Below are 26,681 nucleotides of genomic sequence, written 5' to 3' on the forward strand. Positions count from 1 at the left end.
GCATCGATTCCTCGCGCATGACGTCATGGCTATTTAAATATGGCCGCCAAATTTCGAACTACAGAAAGTGGTGTTCTCTCACCACTGGTCCACCACAACAACAATATAACAAGGATAAGTAACGCAATTTCTTCTGCGACACATGGGAGCTGATGACCGTCAAAGATGCTGCTTATCGTTGTAGTATTTTCTGCTTGGTTTCCAAACGCCCATGGCCAAAGTAGGTATCATTTTTTGACAATCATATATTCAATTCAAAATATTTCAAGTCAATTCAGGCACCTGGTCCATATAAAGTTAAACACGTAACGTTAACTTCACGTTAAAAAGAAGAAGAAAAAATGACTACATAAAGATAAATAACAAGATACCTTTAAAAACCTAACATTCAAGATCATTCAATTGAACTGCCAAATAGCATGATTTATTTCTCATGTGACTTTTCCTTTGTCTTGAATCCACTATAAACCAGTCACTTTTTGTCACCGGTTTATAGTGCATTTGTCACCCATTATTTTTGTCCTGGGGACTCATACAGAACTTTATTTGCTGCGTGGCCATGAGTGGTATGCAGTGTACTAGTAGGCCTAAAAGATCGATATACATGTACCGGTAGTAGCCTGGATACCAGACCTTTCGCGCGATGCGATGATAAGCCTTGGCCGGGGAAGACCTGGTAGTAGGGATAGAGTTGGCATCCGGGCGCTTTGGCAGCCGAACCCTGATATCTATCGCGCTAGCGATAATTAGTGGGCCGTGTGCTGTCTGTGGCGGCGGCGCGAGTTGCTTCCCCGGCCGAAGGATTAGCGCCAGGAGCGCGGTGGTCTGGCACCCAGGCTATACCGGTAGTTGCTAACCATCACTTATTACTGAATACAAGACCATACATTCTCTCCCTAGGCCTTGCACGTCTGTATGGCTTACAGCCCACTGGAGGTGCACAGTGGGGCCCCTGGGCTCCCTGGGCACTGTGTAACACATCCCCAACCGCATGTGGAACAGGTACCCATGTCAGGCACAGGCAGTGCCAAGGCGTTGGCTGTGTACCCGAGATCAGGGGGTGGCAGCAAATAGCAACCTTTGAAAATGGGAACTGTGTAAAGCCTTGTGAAGGTAGGATCACATTGTTGTACATCCTTTCTCTTCATAATCGTCTGTTGATTCAAGATTGACACAAGAAATTGAAATCAATACACGATTCGGATTTAAATCTCATATGGTAAAAAAAAAACATTGAGTAATGAGGCGGGGGAGGCAAGAAGATCGTCACAAGTCTCGGCCTAGTCTCGTGTTCTCGCGAGACTAGGCCACTCCGTGAACAAGACGGACAGGAGTCGTCGAAAATTTGGAGGTGCGTATTTTCGCTACCCCTTTTCTTAGTCACTGTTCGAAGAATGTCCTCGTAACTGTCAAGCAAACGTGACTGATTAATTTATTCAACGATATTGAGTAATGAAAGAATCTGTATAATATATTATTAACTGCCCACTTAATTAAACCAATAAACCAATAAGCCCTGTGTAACAGCATAACACATGGCGTGGCAGCAGCAGGTTATATTATGCCAAATAACAGTTACTCAATATTACATTGAACTACAATGAACGACCTGTCAGACTTTATCAAAACCTTTGCATTTAACTGCAAGTGTCATTTAAAGCTATCATCTAGTACATCTGCATTGATTGGAAGTGCCATAATATGTTATCTGCAAAGAATCAAACCCATTGAATGTATGATTCCAGGCCTTATCAAAAGTAAATGTTAATGTCTGTTATTTTTCTTTTTGCACCGCAGCTGACAATGGTGGAAGAGGAGCTTGTAAGTACATGACATTGTACAATTCCAGATTAGTTGACTACTGCACTTTTTGAAAAGCCTTTTTGATCTATATGTTAAGAATACAAATCAATTCAATTCTATAAGTGCTGTTTGCAAATTTGCAAGTACAATATGTAGTGTAATTCCTAAGCATTTATGGACAAATGTCATTTTTGCAGACTACAATGGGAACTGGGGAGAGTGGAGTAAGTGGGCCTGCACAGAGCCGTGCCAGCCTGGTGTTCAAGCTACGAGGGAGCGCTACTGTGATAACCCTAGTCCGACACCTGGACATCACTGTGTCGGGGATGACAACGGGGAACAGAGGCAGGAGGAGCCTGCTGCATGTGAGGATTACTGTGCAAAAGGTGAGACCCGGGGCCTGATGATTGCTCATCATGAGATGTTGAAGTTTAGTAGTCTATGGGGGCACTGAGTTAGCATTAGCATTAACTCTGGTAATTAGTACTTCTTATTACAAAAAAGACATTACCGAAAAACAGAAAAAAGAACCATGTAATCGATTGTCATCCACTGTCTGACTATGTGCAAGCACGTCTAATCCTTGGAAGATGGGATACAAGTTACCGCACAACACACGACATACCAAGTACTAGTAGTGACTGTAAGTGGTAACTGGTAGCAATTGAAGATTTTTCATCAAGAGCACTTGCTACTTTTACTAGCACTCAGTATATCTAGAGCTAGACTCTACCAGTCTCCCCCGGTCGCTGGGAAAATAGTAGAAATTGGCCAAATAGAGTCAAATGTTTGAAGGGAGTCGGCTACGGAGATAGGGTCAAATTGGCAACCGAGGGGAGACTGGTAGAGTCTAATCTAGTCAGCCTCTTCATGACAAAGTTGCTGTTTTCCCCCATTTGTACAGAGTGGACAGACTGGTCGTCCTGGTCTGTGTGCTCGATGACCTGCAATGCCCCTGTGAGGAAGAGGATCAGAGATTGTCTGGGGATTGGGGCTCCTTGTCCTGGAGACGCAGAGGAGACCAAGAACTGTGATCAGGATTGGAGGCATGACCCCTGTCCTGCCCGTAAGTCATTTGAGCAGTGCTTCATATTTTGTGACAATCAAACTAAGGCGATAGCTAGTACACCGAGCAGAAACTTTTCAAAGGCATAATTCTTCCTGCATGCATTCAACATCAGTCAAAAGTTTGTAATGACGCATATATTTGACTCTGGATAAAATGCTCTTTGAAGATGGCCTGCCTTCTCTCCATTTTAATCTTTTACTTGAATACTGGAGACCAATAACATTAAGTGTATATTCTGCATTCAACATCTGTTAAAGATTTGTAATTTTGTATAGTTTGACTGAATAAAATGTTCTCTGAAGAGAGGGCCTCCTTTCTCTCCCTGATAATATTTTACTTGAATATTGAAGACTAATAGTAATATAGTTGAACAAGTGTTTTCTTATTTGTAACCTCTAGAGCATGGCGAGTGGGGAAATTGGGGTGCATGGTCACCAGACTGCTACCCACAGTGCCTCACAGGAACCCGCACCAGACACAGGGACTGTGACAACCCTCCTCCTGTCGGGGATGGGGAATGTAAGGCTTGATAATGTATATTCACACTCAGCCCCATGTATTCTCACCATTTACTGACTGTTTCCTTGGTCTGTATAATATGTATTCTGTATCTATATTGCCAGTAAAACCGCCCTTCAACGTAACACACCAGCTTTGCAGGCACGCGGCGCAACAGCTGAGCTAGTTAAAATTACACCCAACCTTTGCACATCTAACTGAAAGCGTTGTTTAAAACTATTTAGTGAGGATGCTCCTGCAATACTTGGTGGCAACAAATTCCAATCTACAATAGTTCTCGGGAATAACAAATTTGTGAAACCTCAATTCTGGATTGATAACTATAACTTGAAAACTGTCTAATCTTCTGTCTGTTTCATATGATACAAACCTTTAGAACAGGCCTTCAGCATGCTACTACTAACACTTGTTTCCACTGCATCATATCAGTAAAAAAAGGAAAATTGCATAAAGTTCAATTGCATATTCATTCTAAACTATGAATGATGTATTACTGTGATTTTTGTTGGAGAATTGTGGTATACAGTCTGTAATATCTTGTGTGGTTAGAAAAAACACTCAAAGCCTCACTATCGACATCATCAACTGTCCTACCTTCTGATAGGTACTAGTAGTTTATTCCTTCAGTCAATACGGAAGATACAAATATCAATGTCCCGGTCCAGGGAATGAAATGTTTGTTGTGTTCTTGTAAGTCTGCCAAGGAGTGGATGAAGACACGAAGCAGTGTGATATAGATGAGTACATGATGACAGTGTGTAAAGCTCAAGCAGAGTGGACAAAGTGGAGCGGGTGGCAAGAGTGCACAGCCACATGTGGCAGGGCTACAGGTAGGACATGAAGACAATCCCTCAGCTATTACATATTAAAAGGTACATGACTTTGTACAGTCAATCAAGAATAGGAAGGCGTCCATTGAGATGACATCCACAACTACCAATACAGGCTTTTTCCTTTTGTGTTTTACACCTTTTTACAAGGTGTTAGCATACCTTCCTAGTGAAGCCTTATATGCAATATTTGGTATTTCAATTTATTTCATTTCATTTGATTATTTATTTGATTATTCAAAAAGATTGGGTTCAAGGACACTAATTTCTTTTTGTTGAAACACTTGCACCTCACTATCTTGATGTTCAGATACAATACCCCTGCAGTACTAGTGCCATCAACTGACACCACGTTTATTCTCAGGATTCAGAACGAGGCAGTGTAAGAACCCAGATGGGACCCTGGGGAACACCTGTCGTGGGGCCGACAAACAAGAGGCTCAATGTTCCCTGCCACCTTGTTCTGCACTGGTATTTCAAGAGGAGGAACAGGGCAAGATAGAAGCACTTGAAAAACTCAGAGAGCAAGAGAAAAACAGTAAGTCCAATGAAAAAATGAGCTCGACAATGTTTGCCTCAACCCCACTGTAATACTAATAACTTGATGCCAAAATCTACTATTTCAAAAAGCATAGTTGATATCATTTTTTATCTCACTGGTAAAAAATGATATCAACACCGACAGTCATCTTCGACTTCGAAGGACTACCAAGTTGATATCATTTTTTACCTGATTGGTAATCTGTATCTCTTTCCTTTGCTTCCAATATGTAACTGTATGTGAATCATTTTGCCCATCTCCTGTTTGCAGAGATCCATCACAATATCATAGTAGAGACGGTTGTGGAGGCTAAACTACCCTGCAGGCATGACAAGGGTCAACTGGCTACTGAAAAAGCTACATGGAAAAAAGACGGCAAGTCCCTAGAGGTGGATGGAAAACACTTGGTGTTGGACAAGTGGGATCTAAGTAAGACTATGATGTTAACAAGTTATACTGTAACTTACAGATGGATATCTAAAGGAGAACATTGCAAGCATTGCCTAACCCGCATCATCTTAGTACATGTTTTGACAAATATTACATACTACAAGATAAAACAAATAATCTGAGCAATCTTTTGTACACTTTTAGTCAGAACGTCTAGATTTCAAGATACCCTGTATATTCAAATTGTAATCTTAACATTCTGAGCTCTCCTTTCAATAAGCAGGTTTTTTTGTCTTCTTACAGCCATCAAGTCCTCCAGGGTTAATGACACAGGCATCTATGTTTGCAGGAGGGGTGAAAAAGGAGATCCAGACCATGCGCCGATAATATACGCAGTAACAGGTTAGGATTTAATAGTACTTGATTCACTTCAGCCCACAAATTCAGGAGAACCGGTATCACTCAATTGTACGACTGCCATCAGTAGAAGCCATGATGCTCTCTTGAAAAATCTTCACGTTAAAAATCATGCACATCGTCAAAATCAATATTCATGCATGCCCATCGACGGTTGGCCCAAAGCATTCTGAAACTTTGATGACATCTTTTCACACTTAGAGACTAACGAGTAGTTTGCTTGTCTATTTTCCTCTTATCCCATATTATTGCCAGCTATTCCCCAATACATGTAGTTGTATTACCTGTCCCCCTATCCTCCCACACCTGCCCGCCCATCTCTCCACAGTGATTCCAGACAAGGGCAAAGGTGTGCAGACTGAGAAGGTTGGCACCGAAATCAAGCTGCCCTGCAACAGTGGGGTGTTAGCCATCATGATCAAGGGGGCAACTGCTGAATGGACAAGGGACAAAAAGATCGTTAAGAAAATGGAAAACCTGAGAGTAAGTGTGGAAACAAGCAGGACACCTGTTCCTTACATGTAACAGCAACTTAGAGAGTAGTGTATCTAAAGATCCTTGTGTCAGTATCAAACATTAGCTTCAATGTTTGCACACCTAAGCATACATGAAATTGGGTCATTGGGTAATGTACACATGTCAGGCAGGAAATACAACTTATGAAAACACTCAACAATAGGACACTCACAAGAGTTGACAGGAATTGTCACCTATGATGTAGTTTCCTCTAATCTGCTTCAGCTTCTTTTATAGAGTAATAGACACCAAATGTTAACACCCACAGACCCCCAGTTTTGTGATGGACAAACCTAGCGTGGAGGACTCTGGTGTGTACATCTGCAATGTGAAAGATCCAGAGACAAAGAAACACTACACAACCAACAGGGTGGAACTAAAGGGTAACCAGGCACCATTAACAACTACAGGATGGGTTACAAATAGCCTCCATAGATGGCTCTCTGTGATGATACAATACTAGTATTGCTGATGACTTCAAACGACCCAGTACAAAAAGAAGTCATCAGCAATTGTGTATCATAAGCTCCCAAAAAAAGGTCCAGAGAGCCTGCTATGAAGGCTAGGTTACAGACAGAAACCTTGAGTGTGACTTCTTCAGTGTGATACAAAATGTTGTTCAGTTTATGTTGACATGTTTTGCATTATTTTGTTTTCTCCATGTTGTTCAACCATTCTTTCATCGTCACCATGTTTGACATCTTCAACCTCTTCTATGGTATAAGAACTGTACAGCAGTGACAGTTGCACGTTCAACCATTTTTCCAGTTCCATTTTATACAGCAATGTTAAACTTGTTCGGCTAGTTAATTCTGTGACACTGAAGTGATGGATATCAGTTGAAATGTCCGGTGGTAGAGATTGTCTATAGATACATCATATATCCCTTCCTTTTGATGAACAGGTGTTGCCTCTGATTAACACGTTTTGCTTCTGCAGTCCTCACGGCTAACATGATGGACAAAGCTTTTGCCAAGGCGCTGGACATACGATCAAAGAACCCGGCCGTCCTCTTCGGAGCCCTTGGTGGAGTCGGGGGATTCATAGTGCTTGTTGGCATCGTGTGCTTGATATTGAAAAAGTTTGTATATATCAGCTTTGACTATGATATCCAAATTGCAGACATGCTCTGGGCGGAGAAGGAACAAAAATAAATGCCTTACCTAGCCCACATCACCCTTTCGAACTGCTTTTATGAAGACAGGCAATTTTGGTTGACTGTAGAAAACCCTTCCTGTCGAATGCATTTCTGTAGTTTTATCTACCTGGTGAATGTTTACCAAATTGTCATTGGTGCATGCCTCAGACCTCTTATCCTGTAAAACACAATTCAACTTACGTTGATGAAGGTTAGACATCCAGGTAATAAGATACGCCAAAAATAATTACTCAAGCAACTGGATAAGATTTCTTTGTGGTTTAACTTCTTGCAACTGTTGAAGTGACTTCTACAGCAATGGTAAGAATAGGGCCTGGTTCTATAACAAAGCACTAAATGTTCTTGTTCTTATTGCTGTTTTTTTGTGAAAAAAATTGTCAGTGTTTTACTGATGCGTACCACTTTAAATCCCAACAAACTGTGCAGACTCCAGGCCAATGAACTGAAGGACGAGCCACAACTGTCATCAGACGAGGAAGAGAAAATTGGCATGGTGATGAAAACTTTTATTCCTTGCTCTCAATTATAATTTGCAATTTGAAGTATATTTGAATAATCCAAAGTGGAGATGGAGATTACTAGTATATGTAAACTTTGTATTACAAGAATATTCTTTCTTTATACAGCTGGGATCCGATGAGGGTGAGGATGGACCAGTGGATGAAGACAAGGAAGATGTCCTTGGAGAGGGTGAAACGAAAGCAGCACCAGAGGAAGAAACAGGATCAGGCAGTGATAAAGAAAAACAGGGGTCAGACACTGATCAGAATGTAGAAGAAAAAGGTGGCAGTGATGATGATGATGATGATGGAGGAGGTGACCATGGAGGTAGTGCTGATGAAGGTGATGATGATAAAGGAAGTGCTGATGAAGGTGATGATGATAAAGGAAGTGATGATGAAGGTGATGATGGAGGAAGTGGTGATGAAGATGATGATGGAGGAAGCGATGAAGAAAGTGATGATGGAGGAAATAATAACGATACAGGTACAGGTACAGAGGATTGGCCTTTTTATACATCGTCTAGGTGAGATGACATCATCATTTCCAAGTTAGTCCATCTGTGGAGATGTCAAATAGTTACATGACAAGAAGATTCTCTTAGCAGCCAAGTAACAGGACACATGCAGCTTTCATACATCATCAATCGTACTAATTTGTTGTAAAAAAATATTTGTGTCTGCTTGATCTTGTGCTCATTCTTTGTCTAAGCTAAATGAGGAATCAGGCAGGGATGAAGACGAACAGGGATCAGACAGTGAACAGAATACAGAACAAAATGGTGACGGCGAAGGAAGAGATGATGGAGGATGTGATGGAGGAAAGGATGAAGATACTGATGCAGAAAGTGATGGTGTAGAGGAGGAGTCTAGTTAAGATGATAGTGATTAGACTAACATTACTTTGGTTAGACTAACATTGATGAAAAACACTGACTTGTCTGCACTTGATGCAGAATTGTTCATTATTGCACAGAGATTAGTTATGTAATCTGTATCTCCTTCTTGCTGTCTTTGCTATACCAAATGCTACATGTTTGTGTATTTTCTTTTGTCTATTTGGTCTATTGCAGTGCACATGTTTTCCTAAACAGCTCACTCAGAGCGTGCATATCTTTAACATTTTGTGTACATCATTGTTTACCAATCATGGTAAATAGACTTCTACATAGTGTTGAACAATATGTGAACTTTTATAGTTATGTAGAAACATGATTGATGTGCTGATGGTTGCCTTTTTATGTAATGATATCATGCTGCATCATTTCTACATTTGTCCATCTCTGTATGCTACATTTTGCTAACATGTTAAATAAATATGTGAATACCGGCACTTTTATTCTACTTAGATTCACTTTTGAGTTCTTTTAGTAGCCAAGTCACTGGATACATGTTGGTTTCATACATCATTCGTACTCGTATAAAAAATATTATGTCAGCTTGGTCTTGTGCTCGCCCTTTGTCTAAACTCTGAGCTTAATCTAAGCTGTAGCATCATTTGGCAGGTTAAAACAGAGTAAAGAATTATTTCAGAGTTGCTCCATGACATGATTTAAAAATTGTTTGCTTTTACCAAAATCTAAATTAAAATATCTCACTTGAGATAAACAGGCAGTTAAGTGAAATGCTTTCATACAACAGTGAATATGTAGTATTCCAAGCAGATCTGTTTCTGCAATTGATCACCGCTTACTTGTTAGGAGTAACATACACTGTATGTGAATCACATCCTAAACCCCACTGGATACAGGGCATAACTTCAATTCAGAAATAAATTATTTCCACTGCAATGATTGTTATTCATTTGTGCTGTCAATCACATTTCTCCTGATTAATAAAACTTGGCTGCCACTGCTCAGCACTCAAATGCTGACAACATTTCTCTATGTGTCGTTTTTTCTCCACCTTATCAAGAATATGCTGTGGTCAGGCATGCTAGTGGCAAACACCAGTCCTAACTTCTCGTTCAGTTCAAACCCGTCCAGCCAGTCACAGTCTCCTGCTATGATACTGGAACCTCTCTTGGACTTCCTGATGACGGGGAGCGGGTATTTACAGATGTACCTCTGAGTCCTGACGTCCATGACATATAGGTGCTGCCAATGGTAGATCAGCGAAAACACTGTGCCGAAACCCAACAGAGCTGGAGAACACTGCTTGGTGGGAATGATGCGCAGCTCGAATGTTGCAAAGTCCCACAGGTAGATACCTATGTCGGACGCACAAACAATGCCCCGCCCATCAAACTGTAACCTTGGCAACAAGCTGATGCTCTTGTCCTCAGACACTGCCAGTGTTCTGAGGGGTTTGCAGTTGACCTCTGTGCTGATTGGCCATATCTTTATTTCATTTCTGTCCATGCTGATCAGTACATACTCTCCTGCTCGATGGACGACAGAATCAACTTGACACTTCCTCAATATAACTCTCGTTACCCACTCGGTGTGCCCGCGAAATACATTGTAACATTCCCCCGTGTTCAGAGCCCAAAGGTTGACCGTGCCGTCGGCCGATCCGCTGGCCAACAGCTGTAATTCATCGCTGTAGTCCACACTGAACACCGCACCAACATGGCCAACAAACACCTGCATCCTTTGACCTGTGGCCCAATCCCAGCATGCCAAAGTGTTGTCAAACGAGGCCGTCACCACCTTGTCCTTGTCGAACTTCAGGTCAGCGCAGGTGTGTGTTTCTATGACGTGTAAACACTTCCCAGTCTGCACGTCCCACAGTCGCACGGACAAGTCATCGGACCCCGTTGCAAGCTTCCCCTCACTGTAGTACAGGGCGTACACCCTCGCGCTGTGACCATACAGCGAGGTGCTCTCGAAGGCTGTCCCGTCCTCCAGGTCCCTGTGCCTGGAGATGGCCCTCAGGTAGGAATGTTTGAGCAGCTGTCCATCCTGAGACTTCTCGTCGCAGTCCATCCTCAGTCCGATCTGCCAACACGCAGCATACCAGGCTTGGGAGCACCCACTAACCACCTTGTTCCACTGCTTGCTCACCACACAGCACCTGCACAGGGGGTAGACATACATGTAAATCCTTACATAGTAGCTTGTGCTGAACAAACAATCTGACAAAACCATCTAGCAGTAGTTTCTGTCACTGAACACTAGTAGTGATACATGTTTATACACTAACACAGTGATGTCTGAGGTCAGGAACAAAGGTTCATTTCTATCTACAATACAAAGACGAGACAGAAGTTTGGAATGAGACATGACTGCATATATAACGCATGTGTAACAGTGGAGTTTAAGCAGCACTAACTGACCAGTCTAACGGGTCCGGACATTTTAGCCTAATGGTTAGTGCATGTGGACTATGGCTGTGCGCTGGCTGGCCCGAGCAAATTAAAGAAAGGGTAACTATCAGGTAACTATGATAGAAGTACTGTTAACAGTTTGAAATGTAGCTATGGCACAAATACTTGTATGTACTAGTTGTAGCTATGGCACAAATACTTTTACTAGTTGTAGCAATGGCACAAATACTTGTACTAGTTGTAGCATTGCTGGACCCAATTTAGTGTATTGTTTGTCTTTTTGCATTGTAATTGGGGAGCCTTTCATCATTTCAACTTGCCTTAATAATGTCTTAGGATCCAAAAATGTGCACAGGTAGAAACTCAATTCCAGAGGCAACAGTCGCAAGAAGTCTCTCTTCAGCAGCGTCTCCAGTTTGGTGGACAGATGGGACAGCTGACTGGCACCACTGGTGGCGATCAGGAGGTCCAGGGTCTCGTTACGCTGCTTGTCGTCCAGGTCCGAGAAATCTCGAGACAGCTGGGACAGCCAAGACTTGAACTCGTTCGCCTCCTTCATCCTCCTGGGTTGATGGCTGCGTCCAGTCACTCCAGCATCAGTGGCAACATGCAGATCGGTGCCATGCATCAATCCATTGTCAACAGCTGTTCACAGCTGGGCCCAATGTGAACCATGCCTTGTTTGGTCTGAACTTCTGTAAAAAATGTGAAAGAGTTTTTTGGCACTTGTCCATGATGCAAAATGAAAGTTCTGGCACATACCCAGATACAATTTATCCATGATACAACAATATATAATTTATCTTTTCAAGCTAAAATTTGTTACCGCCTAAGCAGGGACATGGTAGGGCATCAAATTCACAAATAATTTATCAATGGTTAGTAGGGAAAAAGTACACCGCTGTCTGAAAAATATCTTGGACAAGGTCCACATACACACGGATGTGACAGACTACATGATGATGACTTCTGCTACCTCCCGCCCACCTACACCGTACTCTACGGACGTTATCATCCTAAATGACTGCATCTGTTGCTACTGATGGAAATCCAGCATTCCAGTTGGAGAAAGGAGGCAAATCTGAACATGAAGCTGCAGTGATGAGCTCAGAGCGACATGATCACGGGATGCAGCCGTGGGCGGGCATTAGTGGGCGGAACTACGCCCGGTGACGTTACACTCCCGTCCCACCAAACGGTCCCAGAAAGGCAATCTTACGATTTATGGGGGAAACGAACCCAATGTAAGATCGTTCATACGTTCACTGGTGCTCTCGTGCCCACCCTTCAAACATATCGTACCTTTCTCCTGCCGTTTGCCTCTTCTGCCAACAATAATAACACACCTGACACGAACCTGACCCGTTTGCAGACTTGCACCTTTCCTAATGACTTACCAGCAGGTTCATCCCGGCTCCCTTTCCATTGGGGCATTTAGACCCCAATATTTCAACACTTGTCGTTGATTGGCCAGTGGAATAAAGTGCTTTTCTATGATTGGTCAGTTATTTTGATGTACAGGCACAATCGTTTTAGCCTCGTTTCCAGATCTATGTGGGAAAATGGCGGCCATCTTGAAAACTTTGCTGGATCTGAGAGGAGATTTGAGTCTAGAAATCGTTCTGCAGTGGCTTAGTCAAGACGGCAGCGGGAGACAGGTAAGGCAGTTGGAAGAACCTGATAGTAATTTGTATTCTGTACGGATAGCACCAGCTATACACCCCTGGTAACCTACTTTTTGCACTTATTGGGGAGGGGGGCGAGTTCACAGAAGGCTCACAGAAGGGACCGAAGACAGCTGTATAAACTATATAATATTTTGGTTGTAGACAGCTGGACTGTACAAGAGTGCACAAAGCTCGAAGTTGGTATGCAAGCACCAACTACTTGAAAATTCGCATGGGTTTAAGGTGGCCAACTGCAGACTTTGATCAGGGATATACATTACCATAAATCAATTTCAACACAACGATGTACAGGAAATTAATCAAGGAGGTTTATTAAAACCTCCTTAGAATAATTAATAACGCTCACATTGAGCTTTCAGTCATGAGCTACGATTTTCAAATAGACTACTTACCGGTCATTGTTATGAAGTTGTGAAATCATGTTCAATCTTTTGTTGACTGCCTCTCACCATCAACTGAGTCCTTTCAGACCTTCTTGGTAAAGGTTCAATCCAATGATCATTCGTGAATTGATTAGAATTCAGTTAGGTCACAAGATTTTCATTATAAGATGATTGCAGAAAACCTGTTTTTTTTAATTGAACACCCCACATGTATTTCTGTAATTCAATGTGTTTTATGTGTTTTATAACTCAGACAAAATTATATTTCAAAACTTGTCTCATAGCATGATTTGTGATGAACTGAACTTTTGTGATGATTGTGTCGCAGGATGTTGCAGCTTCCTGTGACCTGCTGACATGCTGCAGCCAAGACGAGTTTGTAGTTTTCTTCCTGAACTACCTGCGTGACAAGACGGGACATCTCCTGAACGGTCGGCAGACCGCTGTGCAAACACCTGTCAAGACACCCTCCACCAAGCATTTGAAAGTCAAGGAGTCCAGCAGTGTCTCAAGAAGACAAGCATCCACGTCAAGAACTCAGCTGTTCTCTGTCAGTCCAAACCCTCAGCCAACTGCAGACATTTCCAACCAAAACAGTTCTCTTTTTTCCCAGGACTTGTCCATCTGTGACAGCTTCACCGATGGGGAATCCTCTTCCCACTTCTCCAGCATCCTCCATAATAGTAGCAGAAACTCTCCTAGTCCTAGTCCTTTCCATGGCAGAAAAACTCCAAGAGAACAGAAGATTACCCTAGGAGAATTTCTTTTCAAGACTCCAGAATCAGGCAATAAGAGAAAGAGTCCAAATCCTGCCAGCCATGGTAGAAAGGACAAGGACCGAGGAAACTACAGTGCATCTCCGCACATTGGTAGGAAATCTGGAGGAAAGGGAAAGGGAACACCTTCCACAGAAACAAAGGAGATTCAGATCGGGAAAAGAAGATCAGAGCCTCCGCCCCAGCCTGCTGTCTTTAACCTGGGAAACATGGACGACTTTCCACCAATGGGGAGCCCATCACCCATGTGAGCTTGAAACTTTGTTCTATTTTCTGCATTTGCGATACCCACTTGAACTGATTGTCATTCAGCTTTCAAACCTGTTTTACTTTTAGTAGTATTGGTAATGCTGTATGCTATCACACACACTCAGCTTCCTGTTTATCGTCTCTTGTTCCGTCTCATGAGGGTTAGTTGTGCTTGCACAAAGTATTGAGGCTTGATTTCAGACCCACAAGTGCCTATTTGTACCTAATAGAAATATTGCCTTTTACAGGAAGATAACTCCATCCAGACGCATCACCCCAACTCCCGTCACCAAGGATGGTTCCCGCCCCAGCAGTAGGGTGTGTTTTACCTCCACTCCCCTGTCAGAAGCTCCCTCCTCCCCAGCAGCACAGGACCACAGGTCCTTATTCAGCAGTCCTCCCAAGGCCCTGTCCAGGACATCTGTACTGCAGGAGGAACGGGAACTGCTCAAGATGGAGAGGTTCGTCGTTAGAAATACAGTTTGTATCAACAAGAACATCTGCAATCAATTTCATTACTACCTCGTACAGCCACGCTACAATGATAGTTCTGTAAAAAAAAAGATGAAGAACGCAAAAGACGGCCATACTCTTCGAATGCATGAGGATGCTGTTGCATGTTCAAACGGCTGGACCCATTCGGAATAACCACAAATAACTTACCCTTCACTGCCCCCCGTTAGATACACCATGTTAGAGTTCTGATTTCATACTTTAGAGATTTTGACATCTTATAGGTTTGCAGTGCTATTATGTCTTCTCTATTTGCTACAGGTCTAGACTGCTGAGTGATAGTGTCCCTACAAATGCAGACAGTCCCAAAGATGAGTCCCACCCTGCACCATGTGTCACCCCCACCAAGGCTTCCATACTGACCCCCACCAAGGCTGCCCTCATGAGACAGTCAAGTGTGAGCGAGACAATAGCTGACAGGAACCTCGTCACACATGAGGATGTGATTCAGACACTTGCAGAGCTCTACTCCCAGTGCATTCAAGGTAATACATCAACCGCAATGTGTTCTTGCTATCATGCCAAGTCAATAGTCAATCCTTGACAGCGAGAGATTGTGTAACACAGCATTTTCTAATCTTGGACATTGAATGATGTCAATGTATGACATCATGCTTTGAATCCAAAATCTAAAAATGACACCTTTCTATAAGACGTTTCTTTCAATGCTTTTGCTGCTTGTTTTTTTTTATTAATGATATGACGGACCCATTAAACAGTTGACATGTATGTGTCTGCAAGTCTTTATAAACATTCTATATTTTTTACCTTCTTCACATCAGCGAACCTTGCACCCAACCTTGCAGTGGAACTTCACTTCACCATCCAACTACTTACCATCAAAGGTACAGGTGAGAATGGACCACCAGCCAAGGAGAACCTAGGTAACTACAGGCTTTTTCCTCCTGTTTCTAACATGTACTCTGGATGTTAGTTTAATTTTCTTACAATGAACTGTATTGGTGACGTAACTTTGTGAGGGCTACACCTCTGGGTTGAGATGAGGGATAGTGATCATGATAATGATGAGTTTGCTTTTGATATTTTCAAATGATTATGATAGCTAAGAGATCAAGCATCTTGGAATAGAATGCTATTTATATGTTTTGCAATGGATTGAGAAGAAACAACATGTGGAACCATGCACATACACTTTTACATTCTTAGCCATAACAGTTGTCATCCATCAAAAACTCGCTATGTAAATCTAAATGGTTGTATACTGTAACTTTCCACATGCTCAAAAGTATCTTCAGACATTCTTATGAGATCTCTACTTTCCTTCCAGCAGACCCTGAGGACACTAACTACCTTCAGTCTGTCCACAACTGTGTCCTGTTTGCTACCATTGTCCTGGAGAAGCAACTCAGGTGAGGGCTTACTTATTGTACATGTTTACGTTTTGCTGTAATGCCTAATGAGGGCCTCATTGCAAAGCAATATTAGACACCCTGGCTTTATATGGAGATTCTAGAGATTCTATAGACAGACTGGCCCTAATAACTGTAGCTTTGTACACAGATAATGATCTTACTTTTGCATTGACAAAGCATCGGGATAAATTGAAAAAGAAAGGCTAAGTATATATCTGTAGGACAGTAGAATAAAAACTCTTTATTTGTTTTCCCGAAACATAAATACTGAAACAGCATTATCTCTGAATCGCATTATTTTATGGCATTGTCCTGGTTTTTGTTTTGTTTCAGAATACTGTCACTGCTAGACAAGGGCACATTAAGACTTCTGGCTGACAACCCCAGGATAGGAACATTCTCCCCCACGCTGCAGCAGGCACTCATAACTGCTAACGGCACTTGTCCCTTCAGGGTAAGAAACAGACAGACATTTGCTTAATGTTGTCCTGAAATAAAGGTGTATTTCACTTGGTGTTTTTTTAATGAATAAACAAATGTGAAATTTATTTAGAACTGAATTTTGAAATATTCATTGCTGTGTCATGTACTTATGTTAGTGGTTTTCGTGGTGACCTCTCCTTTCTCCACAGCAAAGTCATCACACAACAAACAATACAGATTTTCTGTCAGCAATGCACTCTGTGTTCCCGAAAAGAAATTAAAACACCTCCCTTTCCTGTTAGCATGCTATTAAGTCCCATCAAACCGAAATGCATCTATAAGTAGCCATTGAAATTATCACAACCCTGCATACGGCATACTAGTGATTATAGTGACTTACAGAATGATGGAAATGATGTGAAAATTTGACTTTATTTGTATGATGTATGAGATGTGTTTGTAAACAGACGAAGGAGATCCGTACAGCCTCCCCCATCTCCAGCGTGCCCTTCCAGTCTGACACAGACAACAGGCACAACTTCCCTAGCGACCACTCCTTCCACACTTTCAAGAAGACCAGGTATGCAATGATGCAGTTTTGGAAACACGTATCGACTTATACATGTATAATGTTTTACTTTTTAACACTTGTTTGTCACTATTCGTAAGCCTGATATGTGAATATAGGGTTTGTCAGCCTACAAGCAACTTATTCGTGACAGAAAATAGTGTAAGCAATCATCAAAGCTTGGCATCTTCCAAAATATGTAAGGTAGAAGAAATATATAGTATATACAATGATAAATCTAGGATTGAAACTGTAGAGGAGGGCAGGAACCTTCTTTCAACCTCTGCTTGTATTTCTGTATCTGTATCTAGATCTGTATAGCTTGTATAACTGCCCTTCGGTATAGCACACCAGCTATTTTTCAGTGCTGTAGGAAAGCAAGTCTTTGGGAATATCTTGATAGGATTGTGATGTACATTGTATCTATGCACATCTAACAGAGACAAGTTCTATGAGCTGTTGAGGGAGTGGGAGGATAAACATCTCAAGCCTGACTGGTCCATGCAACTGGCCATGGGAGAAAGGATCAGGTAAACTATGCTGCAAATATTAAAAAATGTGCTTTCTTCTAATAGGGAAATTTCAACACTATGTGGATGCATTCTGTTGTGACAAAACCTTTTTTGTGGTTGCATGAATTATGTTTCACTAAGTAACTGATGACTCTTTGTTTTTTGTAGGATTTTGCTCTACTCAACAGCAGACTTTGCCAGTCTTATCCACTTTGCCCGTCTGTTTCAGTCACAACTCATAAGGGTGAGATTACACATGTACAGTCAATAATGTGCTCTTAAGCTGCTTAGTGCAGTATATTGCCTTTATTCTGATGAGATGTTGTTAGTTGATTAAGTTACATTTGTCACAAGTTGCGTGTTCAAAGTGGGGAAAGCAGGAAGTGTGCTACAGAAATTCAACAACCTCACAGCTCTGTGAACATGTCATTTGACATCAATGATATTTTTGTTTATTACAACCATGTAGATGTGTAAGGGAGACAGCATTCAGGACCAGGATGTGGAGGAGGACATTGCTCTGCTAACCGAGCTGAGGAAGTCAAACCCAGAGAAACTGAAAAGGTAGTCTGTATGCTTGTTTTTTTGTTTTTGTTTGTGTGTGTGTGTTTGTGTGTGTGTGTGTTTGTGTGTGTGTGTGTGTGTGTGTGTGTGTGTGTGTGTGCGCGCGCGCTTGCGTGCCTGCGTGCGTGTGGGTGAAAATGTTGTTTTGATTTTTTTGTTCCTGTTTTAATAGGACTGGTGAAGATATTTAAAGCATTGTTATAAAAAAAGGTGACTTGTCGCTCACCGCTAATTTCCTTCCCCACCCAGGCTGCAGGAGCGCTTCATCACCCCCTGGAGGACAGGAGGACCATGCCCCCCTCCCGCCTTCCCTGGACACCAGGAGTTCTTCAAAAACTTCCTACAGGCTGCAGCAAGGTGAGGCTGGCAATAGATGTTATAACTAATGTTGAAACTTTTGTGGCTTTTTATTTCCAGGGGACCTCTCCACTGCAAATTCATGACACCACAAATATGTCTCCCTTACAAGTTGTTTGACTACTGTACTACAGAATTGTTTCAATGTGAGTTTAGAATTTAGAACACCGCGGAAACATTTTCCTTTACACCTCAGTGTTTTATTAAGGTGCATCACATTTGTTTTTCTTTTTCCAGCCATGTCTTCAACCAACTGATAGTTGACAACTTCTCAGCTGAGATTCAAGAGGTAAGGCTTTTCAAGTCATCTTACCGTCCTGCTAATATAAAATTGACAGTTCCTTTTGATGTCAAAATGTCAAAGACATAGAAATAGAGGTGGTCTAATTTCAACATCGTAATTGTGCAATATGAAAATCAAGGGTTGTATTAAGTATTGAGTTTGTTTCTTTTGTGGCACAGCTTGACACCACCCAGTTTGGACTGCCAGACAACACAGCTGACAGTGTTGATCAGGTACGTAAAACTTTAACCTTCCCTTGTCTTGCGTATGGTGCATTCTGTTCCATAGACATAGGAACAATTCATCACTTTTCCATAAGACAAAGTTGCAGTTGACCTACACACCATTTTTTTGTCCTCAGCATAGAAAATATTTTTATTTCTATTTTAAGGATTGTTTTGTTGGCATCTAGCTGTAGATATGCAGGTACTTGTCTGTTAGAGGTCCTTATTTGGGTTCACAGGAGCAGAGAGACTCCTATGCCTCATGCCTGCTGAACCTGAGAATTCTGGGAAAGTTTCTGGGATTCATCGTCTTCCTGCCTTACCGCAGTCCACAGCTGCTGCCAGAGAGCATGATGGCCTCAGCACTCTCTGTCAGGAACAAGGTAAGTCCCATTGTCACCAGAGAGATTCTAGAGATTTATGGGACAATTAAGAAGTCAGGTAAACTTCACTGTTGTACTAACAATTCGAGATGTCAACCCCGTAGACAGGACTATTCTTTTTGATAAGTGTGGTGGGTTCTTTAATGTGCTGGAGGTGTGGCTCTAGTCAAACATGTAAAATGACAATCAACAGTTTTTGTGTCCCATCCGTCTCTCATTTTCACCTGTGAGGACATAGGTATAAAGAGCCTTTCCCCAGGGCACAACATTGGGGCCTGTCAGGGATTCGAAGCCAGAACCCTAAGATCCTTAGTCAACAACTCTAACCACAAGACCATTTGCCACCTAAATGTTTTCCTCCAGGTCTGTCAGCCGATCGACATTTTGAGGTATCTACAGGACAGCCTAAAGCACTGTCAGGCCGAGCCTGCCAAGGATTCAGACACAAAACCTTTAGATTCAACAACAACCCTAACCACAAGACAACCCTAACCAGAAGGCCACTTTGCCACCTACATTTGTAAATGTTTCCCTCCAGGTGTGCCAGCCTATCGACATCCTGAAGCACCTACAGGACAGCCTGAAGCAGGGTCGTACCATCCTGACTCTCCCGTGGGTGGTGGAGTATCTCAGCATGATGGACCCCATGGCTCCTAAACTGGACTCCTACAAGGAAATACTCTCCATCCTCTTACACATACACAGGTATTGTTGGAGTCATCCCTTCATTTTACATTGTTGATGACATTATAAAAAGCTTTGCTTAGTTCTACTTGAAGTTATGCATTTATTTCTCAAACCAGGTTTACACATAATTACCAATAATCACATCAAGACTACGTCTCAAAGATCATAGTTGACTGTTCTTTTTTTTTTTAAATCATGGTTGGCTGTGATTTTTTTTCTACATGTTTTAATAAAGATGGAGTGTACTCGAAATGGAATTGACCAATCCTGTATGTTTATTTCAGATCCATCCACCATTCTCCCTCCAGTATCCTCTCCACCAGTCAGCTCCTTGTCCTGCTGATGTTAGGGTGGCTGTTCCAGGTAGGGTAGTTTATTTCAAGACGTAAACATAAAGATTTCCATTCATGTTTGTCTCTGTGTCACCATTTCTTGGAGGCTGAGGAATGTCCACTCTTTACATTATCTTGAATAATTGATATGTTTCTGCTCACAGCCTTACAGCAATTAGGCTAAATGCTCAGACTAATTTTGCATGTGATACTTGCTTTTGGCAGCAGTTGTGTGCTATTTGATTTTTAAATGTGGGTAAATAGAAATTTATTGAAAAAGCTGCTTGCACAGTGTATGATTTCTCACCCTGATTTCTGACCCCCCCAGGTTCCAGCAATCCTGACCAGCATGATAACTCTCCATCCTGATGCTGACGAGCTGGTAGTTCCCAACTTCAACAGGAACAGCTGTATCTCTCTGGTAGGTATTTGTATGGTATATAGATAGAGTACTGAATACTGTTAATTCATGTATTTTCACAGGGACTTAATTCCATAGCAGAAGTAGAAAGTTTGTATGGTGCTTGTGATTGAAACAAGTCTGTAGTACATATAGAATACAACACGGGGTATTCCGTATCACCCGAGGTACCAGCCCCACCGCGGGTCGGATCGCCCGACGGCCGTAGGCCGGAGGGCGATCCGACCCGCGGTAGGGCTGGGACCGAGGGTGATGCGGAATACAACGTGTTGTATTTTATTTATGTCATACCTTGGTCATACCCACCCGAGAAAACATACATTTCAATGCGGAATGCGCCAGAAGTTGAGGGAGTTTTGTGTCCTTGAACAAGAAACTGTAGCAACATTGATTCCAATCTCCGAATCCGGTATTCGAATTTCCGACGGCCGCGCAACCGGCGCGCTCGAAATGCGTTCGAAATATTCTATGGAAGCCTGTGTGATAACACTCCCAAACCCTATGTGATCCGGATAGTTATCACACGGTCCGGGACACCCGTATCAGGCCCAGGCATGACATAAAGTAAAAGTACATTGAAAATGCATATTTGCTTTGTTACGAGTTCATACGGAAATAAAACAGCCAGCATTTGAAGATTTACAGTATATGGATGAAGATTACTGTATCTGTTAATTGAAAAACACCTGTCTTCTTTCCAGTCAGACTATTTCTAAATGTTGGTGTTGTTTATCCTTCCAGGACTCCATCCAGGTGGTTGATCAGCAACTTTTATACACCTGCTGTCCATACCTGGGTAATTACTCTAATTTATTTTTTAAAATCTTTAAATATGGGATAAAAAAATTCTTTGTTTGAACATCAACAGAAACAATCAACTTTCTAGGATGTATGCCTGTGTCTGTTAAGGCTGAGAATAAGGGATACAGTAATATTAAATCAAGATATCCTTTTAACAAAATTGCTTCAATCAGGTAATCTGTATGTTTGCTAAATTTTATTTGACCCTTAACTCCACCCTTGTGACCTCAATGAAAAGCGGCCTACAGACCAGTTGAAGGTTCTCATGAATTTAGGTTCAAACAAACAAACAAACAAGCAAACAAACAAACAAACAAGTAACAAATGTTACTCATAGCTTCCAATGTCTACAAAATATTTGCTGATGTGTTGACCCTGCAGGTGAACTGAGAGCTGTTCTGATGGAGTATGACTCAGGAATCAGCTCTAAGGGCGGCTCCTTCAGGAAGATCACACCTCTATCATTCAACCAGGAGCCCAAGGAAGTGTCAAAGCAACAAATACAGGTATGGTGAATATATAGCACAAAAGTCTATTGTGGCTAGCCTTCATAAGGTGATTGTTTAGGCTGTCAAATGCATCATCATCATCATTTCATCACCATTATTTAAATGCAGAGTACAGCTCAATGTACTACTACTAGCTTTTCTTGTGCAATATATACAGTCAAAACTGCCCAAAAAGACCATAAGAAGGGGACCGTTATTGATAAAATCTGGTCTATGTGGACAGGTAATCACTTGAGACAAGATTCTTGTGCCTATCTAAATGGGAAAAGTGACCACCAAAATGTGGTCACATTGTCCAAATGGTCCTTATGTACATGTAGAGGTGGTCGCATGTACAGGACGGACTGTACTTTGTTGGATGTTTTTGGTAGGACCATTATGTTTTCATTTACCAGAAAAGTAACGTTTGAGGAATACATCTGCACTTTTGAATATCTGCCACTCCCAGCTCCAGCTTGAGGAGAGTTTCTTCCACAACCAGCCCCCGTCCCTGAAGAGAACAGCAGACTTTGTGGTGGAGCGTGTGTCGTCCAACTGTGCCAAGCATGTGCGCGCCGCGGTGGTGCAGCCGCTGGTCCAGGCCAGGAGGGACCAGCTCAGGACTGACATAGGAGATGTCAGGGAGTCTGAGGAGAAGAAACTAACCAAGGAGGTACTGTGGAGCTTGAATGTTTGCAGTGATTTCATTTTCACGGTTTTTGTGGTGACCTGTCCACCGCAAATTCATGACTCGGCCAATATGTGTTTCATATGTAATACTACTGCACTATAGAATTGTTTCAACCTCAAACACTATAAAAACCTAGTAAGAAATTAATTCCTTGAAACTTGAATCTTTATGGAAAATACTACGTGGCAGACTTGCAAGTCTGAATTGGGTAGGTATTTACACATGAGCTCCCATTAAAAAACGATATCATTATATACAAAGTTTAAATAAAAACTGGTGGTATCTATTATTCCCTGCACAAATGAGATAATTCACAGTAAAAGTGATTAGTGGTGAACTTGCAGAGTTATTAGTGGTGAACTTGCAGAGTTGTTCATCCCCTTAAGCACAAGTTGTAGCTTTCTGTTATTAATGAAGTTATTCAGAAAACAATGTTCTGACACTGCTGTTTTTCACTTGTATTGCGAGCAATGGACCCACAGTATTTTCTTCTGAAATGCACTCCGTATTAAGGTAATGGCAGAATAGTTTTTAGCTAACTTTTCCTGACCTAGGATCTAGTTTCTGTCCGAGCCCAAATACATTGCCATTTGCATTAGATGTGAAGCAATAACACTAAATGTAATCTTCCGTTTTGAATACTGTTTTGATACTCTGCAGGAGAGAGCAAGAGAGAAGACCAAAGCCACAAAACCCATCATCACAGCTGTGGTGGAGGAAGCTAGACCAAAGGCAGAGGAGGCAGGGAAGAGGTCTGACAATCTTGCTTCAACTGTAGAGCATAAGAGTATACATTATGTAACTACATATTCCAGCCATTCTGCCAAAGGATGGCCTACTAGCGTTGTGTTATCTATTGTAAGTCAATACATGTACATCAAATGTCATATGCTAGACTAAAGAACAGGTCAATAAATTCAAATAAAAAATACAGTTAACTCAATATATACTGTCATTCTAAATGTCCTGTTTTATTTTTGATCACAGATTCTGTGAAACCAAAGTGATGGAAGCCTTGAACAGCCTGGTGGCAGAGGAGATCAGCCCACAGGTTAGTATTTGCTTGTGTTGTGGTTAGAGACTGACTTGGAGCTTTTCTTAGTACTGTAAGCCCCATAGGTGTATATTTCACCATTTTGATTTATAGTATAAAATACAGTTGTGATTTCTGTATTATGGATGTCCATTATAGTTTAGTTCTGCCCAATGGGAGTCATCCCCTGCATGTAATGTACAACGACAGAACTTACCAATGGTGCCTGTCTATTTTACCTCTATTAACTTCAGGTCATAAAGACAGCAGGAGGCATTGCCTTCAGACTTGCCTATGACAAGGTGGTCAGGTGGACAAGGGATAAAGTGCCAGGTATGCAATCAAACTGCAGTCTGACATGAAATGATGCAGGGATATTTGGTGTGAACGCGTGAGACTAAGAATTATCTGTAAAAGAACACAACACACTTATCGAGAAGAGTAGGAGTGACCCAATGTGCCTGGATAAATAGCCATGCACTACTAACTAAAAAAAAAGTGTCATCCTTCAACCAAGGTCGACCAGAAAGAAAGAAAAATTATGCACTCATAGGCTTTGGAAGAGATGGGCAACACATTTCTGATGTCATTTGTTCTTATCAGTTATCATGTTTTAGTTGCTATCTTCTTGGCTGATATAGAAACAGAAACGTACAATGTAACTTACTGTCTGTTCCAGCTTTGATACAGAAAGAGGTGGAGGCAGAGTATGATAGACTGTTAAAACAGGCAGCTAAACAACAGGCCTGTTTACCAAGACCAAGTGCTGATGCTGAAGAAAAACTTGAGCTAGAACCATCTGCAGTGTTGGAAAACCTCAAGGTGAGCATCTTTCCCTGGATGCCATTATTCAAAGGCACTGCTAACTTTATCCACTGGTCTTACTATGTGTTAGAAACAGTAAGGTAGCTTTGTATATTGTCTTGTTAGTTTTGGAGTATATCTTAGTTTTGTTTTTGACAATTGATTCTGTAGTCAAAATATCTTTGCTTCTTTGTTGATTTAAAGAAAGTGCGCAGGGTGTTTCTGCAGCTAGCTATCTTTTATCCTGATCAGCAGCATCAGACTTATTTGTATGTGACATCTTAACCAATCTTTCAGGATCTACTGGGCAAAGTGTTCTCTCCTGGAAGCAGTCAAAATGGTGAGCCTATTCTCAGCATTCAACATTCCCTGCCAGATACAGCACTTATCGATAATCAAAGCAACTCTGCTGATTTTACAGACATATAGGTTATAAAAGTGATGACAACAGTTGTGTTTCAATGATTGTTTGCAGGAGTAAGAAAGAACTTCGTAAATTGCATAGAACCTATCTAACCTGAGTTGTGGTGTATGTTTTGCTTCTCCAATGTGTCTGGAGTTTTTAGAGAATGACTGTGTGTGTCTTGTGGTTCCCAGTGTGTGAGAGTGACTTTGTGGATGTGCTTACCAAGACCAGAGACTTGCTGCAGAGCAGTCAGGTAAGGAGGGGGTTTCTACTTCTCTGCCTTAATATTATTTCTTGATGTATTCTTGTCTATTACAAAATATTGCAGATTAGAAGCATGTACTGTGAAAGTACTGCAGACATGTTCTTGGTGGTTTTATGTTTGCAGTTTTCGTAGTGACCGTTTCACTAGGAACTTAAAACCACCGCGGACACTTTTGTCCAATACTGCAGTATTTGACTATAACGCTGACGCAACTTAAAACCACAGCAAACACTCCATTTGCGCCTTAGCGGGAAATAAAAACCACACAAACGTAAATACATTTACAGTATGCTGCCTCAGCAGAGGTGTGCTGTCTACCCTTTAGTTTTTGTTGTTATCCTTGTTTATATGATACCAGTTGATGTTGAATCTTAACTTTGATGTTCTGCAGGAAATCTTCACCTCCTCTCTGAAGTCCTTGTCTCGCCTGAGTGTGGAAGCTGCTGCTGCTTATAGTGAGTACCAGATAACAGTATAAGAATCATCATCATCATCATATATAAGAATATAAGAATACATGGAATGTAATATGAGCATTGATGCACTGCACATACATGTATTACTTTGCCATTCCTGTTGTTTGTAATGTTGCTTTGCAAACTTATAGTTGTACTTATCTCTTTGTATGGACATTTATGCTACTCAAGTAACTGGATAAATCTTTCAAACGGTCAGAAGTTCTAGATAGCATCCACTATCTTTCGTCAGTGACTGACGTATGGTCATTTGTTTTTCAGTTATCTTCAGCCAAGGGAACCAGCAGAGCAAGGTGTTCTCCCTGCTTCAGGAGATCTGGGCCTGTGAGCTGCCCCTCCCCCCTCCCTTCCAGAACCTTCTGGCCCCTAAGAACATCTTGTTGTTACAGCAGAGATCACCAAACATACAGGTACAGTGGCTTTTTTTTTTCATAAACTCACATAAAATCATATTCTATGGAGGATGACATCTGTGAAAAGTTTTATCAGGTCAGTAAATCACTGGATGGCAAAGCTGTTTCTACATAACCAGTACATTATCACCTGCCGACGTTTCAGTGACTTTCACCTTCCTCAGGGCAAGACTAACTAGTATTAGCTGCAGTGTGAAATAGAACCAGTCAGTATTGAAAGGTGAAAATCAGTCCCCAAAACTTCAGGACTGGTGATTATGTTCTGGTTGTATACTTGTATGTAGGGTTGACCATTTCAAATAGTTTTACATGTATTTTGAAGCCTTAACAACATTGTCTCTCATACAGTTCCAAAAGATTTAAAAAATGAGGAACAAACATTCAAACAATTGGCCATCCAGGAAGCCATTCTTCTCTTTCTTCTAGATACAATGATTTGGATAAGCTCTTGTATAAACATATAAGTTTCTAGCTGCAGTGCAAAATAGAACCAGTCAGTATTGAAAGGTGAAAGATTGGCCATCCAGGAAGCCATTCTTCTAGATACAGTGATTTG

General features: G+C 41.6%; 3 protein-coding genes across 9 annotated transcripts; 2 read left to right on the forward strand and 1 right to left on the reverse strand.

Moving 5' to 3' along the window:
- Positions 1–7: 7 nt before the first annotated feature.
- On the forward strand, positions 8–9,083 carry LOC136433834 (uncharacterized). Of its 3 annotated transcripts, none has more exons than XM_066426375.1 (16): positions 8–220; positions 901–1,113; positions 1,798–1,821; positions 2,001–2,189; positions 2,708–2,869; positions 3,272–3,391; positions 4,087–4,221; positions 4,586–4,759; positions 5,033–5,191; positions 5,456–5,554; positions 5,898–6,052; positions 6,354–6,468; positions 7,025–7,166; positions 7,671–7,737; positions 7,871–8,087; positions 8,118–9,083. In XM_066426375.1, the coding sequence occupies exons 1-16, from the start codon at positions 166–168 to the stop codon at positions 8,273–8,275; spliced, it is 2,184 nt and encodes a 727-aa protein (XP_066282472.1). In that variant the 5' UTR covers positions 8–165; the 3' UTR covers positions 8,276–9,083. The 3 variants fall into 3 exon arrangements, with proteins under 3 accessions (XP_066282472.1, XP_066282473.1, XP_066282471.1); XM_066426376.1 differs by having other exon boundaries at positions 9–220; positions 7,871–8,231; positions 8,457–9,083; XM_066426374.1 differs by having other exon boundaries at positions 9–220; positions 7,871–9,083.
- On the reverse strand, positions 8,678–12,418 carry LOC136433836 (F-box/WD repeat-containing protein 2-like). 5 transcript variants are annotated; one of them, XM_066426377.1, is made up of 3 exons: positions 12,315–12,418; positions 11,333–11,707; positions 8,678–10,759 (listed from the first exon to the last, which is right to left on the reverse strand). In XM_066426377.1, the coding sequence occupies exons 2-3, from the start codon at positions 11,638–11,640 to the stop codon at positions 9,628–9,630; spliced, it is 1,440 nt and encodes a 479-aa protein (XP_066282474.1). In that variant the 5' UTR covers positions 11,641–11,707; positions 12,315–12,418; the 3' UTR covers positions 8,678–9,627. The 5 variants fall into 5 exon arrangements, with proteins under 5 accessions (XP_066282474.1, XP_066282475.1, XP_066282477.1 ...); XM_066426378.1 differs by having other exon boundaries at positions 11,333–11,704; positions 12,315–12,404; XM_066426380.1 differs by having other exon boundaries at positions 12,370–12,398.
- Positions 12,419–12,540: 122 nt separating this feature from the next.
- Positions 12,541–26,179, forward strand: LOC136432017 (codanin-1-like). The gene is made up of 29 exons (XM_066423031.1): positions 12,541–12,670; positions 13,412–14,106; positions 14,357–14,569; positions 14,883–15,106; positions 15,404–15,505; positions 15,910–15,991; positions 16,328–16,448; positions 16,885–16,997; positions 17,426–17,515; positions 17,666–17,741; positions 17,967–18,061; positions 18,311–18,418; positions 18,656–18,707; positions 18,881–18,934; positions 19,165–19,308; positions 19,847–20,013; positions 20,280–20,358; positions 20,656–20,748; positions 21,490–21,544; positions 21,931–22,055; positions 22,507–22,710; positions 23,389–23,480; positions 23,716–23,779; positions 24,016–24,094; positions 24,441–24,583; positions 24,863–24,905; positions 25,163–25,224; positions 25,628–25,691; positions 25,974–26,179. Exons 1-29 carry the CDS (start codon positions 12,575–12,577, stop codon positions 26,177–26,179), a joined length of 3,741 nt encoding a protein of 1,246 aa, XP_066279128.1. The 5' UTR covers positions 12,541–12,574.
- The last annotated feature ends 502 nt before the right edge of the window (positions 26,180–26,681 follow it).

The sequence above is a fragment of the Branchiostoma lanceolatum genome, chromosome 4 (assembly GCF_035083965.1).
Source record: "Branchiostoma lanceolatum isolate klBraLanc5 chromosome 4, klBraLanc5.hap2, whole genome shotgun sequence".
In the NCBI taxonomy this organism is placed as follows: domain Eukaryota; kingdom Metazoa; phylum Chordata; class Leptocardii; order Amphioxiformes; family Branchiostomatidae; genus Branchiostoma; species Branchiostoma lanceolatum.